Source organism: Triticum dicoccoides, chromosome 3B (assembly GCF_002162155.2).
Source record: "Triticum dicoccoides isolate Atlit2015 ecotype Zavitan chromosome 3B, WEW_v2.0, whole genome shotgun sequence".
Taxonomy (NCBI): Eukaryota; Viridiplantae; Streptophyta; class Magnoliopsida; order Poales; family Poaceae; genus Triticum; species Triticum dicoccoides.
This window is the reverse complement of record NC_041385.1, coordinates 623,185,156-623,190,812: the sequence shown is the minus strand read 5'-3', so window position 1 is coordinate 623,190,812 and position 5,657 is coordinate 623,185,156. Positions and strand designations below refer to the sequence as shown.

The window sequence follows — 5,657 nt, the reverse complement described above, 5'->3', positions numbered from 1 at the left end:
GACATAGTTAATTCTCATCTAGACGAGAGATAGACATATCAAAAAGAAAAACACACTTCATCATCTTTCTGCAAAAAATAATTAAAACAACACCAACCATGCAACGAAGCACGCCAAATCCGTTTGGGTTAGATTTCGATCCTGAAAAATCGATGATGCGATTTTTCATTAACACAACTTACAAAATGCCAGGTCCCTACTTTTCTTTTTTTCTCGAATACGCACAAGCATGCATATCATATATTGATAGAAGAAAGGGTGAAGAGACCCATCCACAGTTTGAGTACAATGCCAAAAGGCAAAAACACATCACGCTAATCCCTGGGATTAGAACCACACCTACTACAGACGAGAATGAGAGAACTTGCCTTGCCCTATCCCTAGCCAAGAAAGCAAAGAAGACGGGGCACCGAGCAAACAGGCCGCGTCACTACCGTTGCAAGCAACATCCAAGCCACACTGACAACTACAGAACTAACTAGATCGACGCACCTCCCACCACTAGTGCCTAGAAGAGTCGGCTGGTGGATGGCAGAACCTAGCCGGGCCTGAAGAAGAAGACGCGCAGGATGCGCCGCGATGGCATACATAGCGCCCTAGAGGCCCACGTCCCAAGGGGCAACCCACACCAAAAGCAAGACGCTCCAAACTCTAGCTCCGAGGACTCCGTGAGCAGCCAAGGCGGCGCCTTCATGAAGGTAACGACGCCGTGACGCCGCCGCCGCCTGTTCCGGAGGGCCGGAACAAGGGTTTCCCCCGGCGCTCGAGAAGGGACATGATCAGGACCATGGCAACGCCCCCAAGAAGGAAACGGCACCCACAGGCGTCGTCGCTGCCAGCATCGGCAAGCCGTGCGGAGATTTCGCCCCGTCCATGAACAAAGTCCAAACCACCGGAGCCACGACCAGGGAGCAGATTGCCGGGTGAGTTCACCGCTACAGGAAGGCGAGAGACACTCATTAACGTTGCAGAGAGGTGACACCGGACGCCGCCGGCCTCCCCTCCACAAACAGCAATCATGACCGGCCGTCCTCAAAGTATGAGGCGGACCCGTCGGACCACCACCCAGAGCCGCCGCTCTGGCATCCAAAATCCACAGCAGGTCGCGTAGCCTACCGGAATCCCACCGCCGGGCGCGCCGACCGTCGGACAGAGCCAACCTTGAGCATCGCCGGCACCACGCCACCACCACCAACCATCCTCAACCACGCCGGAGAAGGGAGCAACCCAGGCGCGCAACCACCACCGCTCGGGGCCGCCGGCCGGCGCCCGAGCCCACATCACCCGGAGGAAACCGGATCTGGGCCGGATGCCCGAGATCCGTCGCCACCAGCCGCCAAGGCCGTCCCCACGCTGCCCCTGCAGCCGTGGCGGTACAGCCACCACCGAAGTCCCCTGGGGCCGCCGCCCCAGCATCCCGCATTCGCCGCGCCGTCGGACGCCCAGGGGTGCCGTCGCGCCGCAGCCGGAGGCCTCCTCGCGAGGAACGGAGGCGAGCCCGCCACCGCCGTCAGCCAAGCGAGCTTCGCTCGCCGGCCTCCTCCGGCGGCAGCGGGGAGAGGAGAGGGCGGCGGCAGGCAGCGCGGGCGACGGGCACTAGTTTTGGCTTACTTCCTCGGTCCCTATTTTTCGGCGGGAATATGACATAATTTTATTTCTGACCGAGAACTTAACGCTCAGCGTGTAAAAGTCGGTATCCAAATCCTCTTCGTTTTCCCTATGAGGAACCGATAGCCTCCGCATTTTGTTGATATCGGCTACCGATTTATCCGATTAGTAGGAAAACAGTTTACATCTTTCCATTTAAAATGGGCAATTTTCCCTTCCCTCGTCTCTAAGCCATCCGCCTCGCTGTCGCCGTCGGCTGTGGACACCCGAAATGCTCAGCCTCGGCGCCCATCCCTTCTTGCTTCCTTCCTCCTCCCCACTCCACACTCGCCTCCGATCGAGACCCCTCTGCTCACCCACCAGCTCCGCGCTGACCACCTCCTCCTCCTCCTCAGCGCCGCCCTCCCTCCCCTTCCGCTTCGGCTTCCTCCGCCGCGGCTGCGCCGCCGACCGGAGCCGGAGGGCGACGACGATGGCCGCGGTGGTCTCCCCGGGGGACGGCGGCCTGGTCCACGACCTCGTGTCCTCAGGCGTCACCGCGGCCATCGCCCTCGGCCTCCTCCGCTTCTTCGAGGAGCTCGCCAAGCGCGGCGTCTGCGACCAGGTCAGTCAGTTAGTCAACGGCCTGACTAACTTGCCCCCAATTTTTACCGTTTATCTAGCGCGTCAGTGTCCGCATCGAGTCACTGATTTGTATACTCAGTTTTAGTTTGTAGGTTATACCATGTGACAGTAACATGGCAACAGCAACGAGGCCATCCCTAAAGGAAACAGTAGCGAGACCAGGGCACTACCGAATTACTACTACATACATCGATTTCGCAAGTTCTACTATGTACCAGTAACGACATAGTCAGAGCTGGAGTCGTCTCACATTCTGTTGGTTATATGGAGTTTGTCTTCACCGGGGATCGAATCCATTGAATTGTTATTAGTATCTGAATTACAAGCTGCGAGTCAGAAATTATACTGCAACTCATTTGGTTGGTCGGTGCTTCTCGTAAGAGAACTTGGGATTGTGCATCACTGTGATGTGAACTATTGTAAAAAACGTAGTAGACTACTGTTCAAGCTACATAACATAGGGCGCATAGGATGCTAAGTATTAGGATTGCCATTTATAGAATTATCTGTTGCATGATATGATTTGATAGAAATCATATTTCAGGTGTGATTAATGATAAATACTCCCTCCATCCCAACATAAGTGTTTCAACTTTACAACTTTGTCAGTTATAAATAGAATTGATGGTGAACTCTGTCATTTATCAAGGTTCGATTAAATCGGCATGCTTTGTTGAAATCTAACTGCTATTGTCAGTTATAAATAGAATTGATGGTGAACTCTGTCATTTATCAAGGTTCGATTACATCGGCATGCTGAGTTGAAATCTAGCTGCCACTGCATGAATTGCTCTATTTTGTATAATTTGTAAGTAGCATTCATATGTGATTTTTTTTTTCACTGCTTATGATCCGGGTATAGGCTGCTACTTTTGAGATACTTTAGAAACTCAAATGTTTCGGATGAGAGACTGGAAGTTGTTGAGATATCCACAAATCCTGCTATTGTTCAAAATATAGTTCTACAGCTGATTATGGTCAGAGTACTAAATGACTGTGCACTAGTTTTCTAGTCAACTGCATTTGTTTAGTTGCTCTAGAGCCCTTTGATGCATCATTCCTGCGACAGTCCATCATTTGGAGTGAAAGATGAATTCTATTCTGTAGCACTGGCAGAGGACCCCATAGGGCAACATATCTTATTCCATATAATCCAACAATTGGGCCCTATTATCCTTCAGAGAAGACACTTGAATCTCGCCATGTGCTATCGACCCTGTTGAACCTAAGTGCGTTCATAAAGTACTACTCTGCCTCTACTCCGTGCTACATGCTAGCTATAGGCTAAAGAGGAAAGGCAATTAAAACGATCATGTGCTCATTTTAGCCTATGCCTTCAACTTTGCCCTACCAATTTTTTTTTACGGTCCTCTGCCACTGTTCTTTCTTTTTTGGATTATGTACTTTTCTTAAGTAGAGCTAACAAGCTAAATCACCATAACTTAATTTCCATTCAGAAATTGCTTACCACACATACCATGTAGTCCTCGGCCACTGTTATGTAGCCTACCAAAAACCCATTCCATGAACCCTTGGGTTGTGCACAGCCCACCCTGTTTGTGATTTATTCTTGACTGATCTCAGATAGCCTGTCAATACATCATGAACTCAGAGCCTCCAGATGATATTTACGGTTGCCTATTCAATTAATTCAAGCACAAGTGAACTTGCTCACAGAAGTTAACACAATGTGCCATGGCGTGCATTTGGCAACTAAATATGCTAACCACTGTAACATAGCTAATTAGCCATGTACGTGTGTCTTTTTCTTATTGAAATGTGCAACTTCATATAGACACTTTGTATTGATAAATGTCCTTTTTTGGATGCAGAAACTGAATAGGAAACTTGTGCACATAACTATTGGGATGGTATTCTTGCTCTTTTGGCCTCTTTTCAGGTAATTGATATCTGAAATGACACTGTCAATGAAAATCAGCATCTTGGTGTTCAGTACTAATGCTTTATACAGCTCGGGAAGGTATGCTCCTTTCTTTGCTGCACTTGCACCAGGGATTAATATTGTAAGAATGCTTCTATTGGGGCTAGGAATAATGAAAAATGAAGCAATGGTCAAATCAATGAGCCGATCTGGAGACCACAGGTGCCACAGTTAATGCCAACCCTTTGTTATTAAATACAGATCTTTCGTCTTGAGATTCTCCTTTTCATTTTCTATGGCATTATCGAGTCTTGCTTTGACCGGTTCAGGTTATGATTCCTTTCTACCTGTTTTTCTTTTCAACTTAGGGAACTTCTCAAGGGACCACTGTATTATGCTACTACTATAACTTTGGCCACTTCTGTATTATGGAGAACATCTCCAATTGCTATAGCACTTGTCTGCAACTTATGCGCTGGAGATGGTACGTGCATGTATCTGCATTTCGCGCCATGTGTCCTGGAACAATTTTTTATCTTGCGCAACATAATCTGCTGCCTATCTTCACACTGGCTGTAAACAGTATGCCAAAAGAATTAGCTGCTTTGCCCTTCCTAGACAAAAGCAGATATAATTAGGCTGTTCACCCTTCGTCGATGCATGCTTCCAGGTATAGCAGACGTAGTGGGGAGACGCCTAGGAAAAGAAAAGCTTCCATACAACCCCAACAAGTCATATGCAGGAAGCGTAGCGATGGCTGTGGCTGGTTTCTTGGCCTCAATTGGGTAATTACTTAATGAGACCATGTTACCTGCTTTTCCCCCTTCAGTGTGCTTTGTTCAATCGTTTGCGCTCATATTGATCAGGTACATGCATTACTTCCACAGTTTCGGTCTCATGGAGGAGAGCTGGTACATGACCTTGGGCTTCCTTGTGGTCTCCGTAGCGGCGGCTCTTGTGGAGTCACACCCCATCAGCACTGAACTGGATGACAATTTAACCGTTCCTTTGACATCATTCCTCGTCGGTAGCCTCGTTCTATGATGTTTAGCGCCAAAGGAAGAATACTGTGACGTATCTTTTCGCCACGTGAACTTCCGACATGTAACAAGATTATCGACAAGTATGCGATATTTTTGTTGTAAATGCTGTCATGGGAGCAATTTTCTAATTGAGGATTTATTATCCACTGCCGTTTACATATTGAGATGGGTCCCAAGGTTGACGCTGTGTGCCGTATGCGTTGCTCTATGGAGAAAAGAAAAACTGGGATACCGAAATCGAGTGATTATAGGGCATGTTTGGTTGCCTGCATAGAGCCCAACCAGGTCCGTGCGGGTAGCCAGAGTCCTGTTTGGTTGCCTGGTTTCACTGTTGGGCCTGCATCGCACGCTTCTTAAAGCAGTCTAGAGGCTGGCTTGTTGGAAACGCTAGAATCGGCAGTTTCTCGCGAGCCGGGCGCAAGCAAGCGGGCTCTTGCACGAGTGGAGACGGGAGGGATCCCGGTGATTAAGTGAGTTCTTCAACCTCCATTAAGCTCCTA

General features: G+C 48.9%; 1 protein-coding gene across 2 annotated transcripts; it reads left to right on the top strand.

The window, feature by feature from the left end:
• The first annotated feature begins 1,799 nt into the window (after positions 1-1,799).
• LOC119277476 (probable phytol kinase 2, chloroplastic) lies at positions 1,800-5,317 on the top strand. Of its 2 annotated transcripts, none has more exons than XM_037558756.1 (6): positions 1,800-2,212; positions 4,065-4,132; positions 4,205-4,336; positions 4,483-4,598; positions 4,785-4,899; positions 5,002-5,317. In XM_037558756.1, the coding sequence occupies exons 1-6, from the start codon at positions 1,880-1,882 to the stop codon at positions 5,156-5,158; spliced, it is 921 nt and encodes a 306-aa protein (XP_037414653.1). In that variant the 5' UTR covers positions 1,800-1,879; the 3' UTR covers positions 5,159-5,317. The 2 variants fall into 2 exon arrangements, with proteins under 2 accessions (XP_037414653.1, XP_037414652.1); XM_037558755.1 differs by having other exon boundaries at positions 1,802-2,212; positions 4,981-5,317.
• Positions 5,318-5,657: the final 340 nt, after the last annotated feature.

Excerpts from the sequence above, each read along its gene's own strand:
- LOC119277476 (XM_037558755.1), top strand. The coding sequence starts at position 1,880 with ATGCTCAGCCTCGGCGCCCATCCCTTCTTGCTTCCTTCCTCCTCCCCA. Across the intron at positions 2,213-4,064 it reads AGCGCGGCGTCTGCGACCAG|AAACTGAATAGGAAACTTGT; the intron begins GTCAGTCAGTTA and ends TTTTGGATGCAG. Across the intron at positions 4,133-4,204 it reads CTCTTTTGGCCTCTTTTCAG|CTCGGGAAGGTATGCTCCTT; the intron begins GTAATTGATATC and ends TGCTTTATACAG.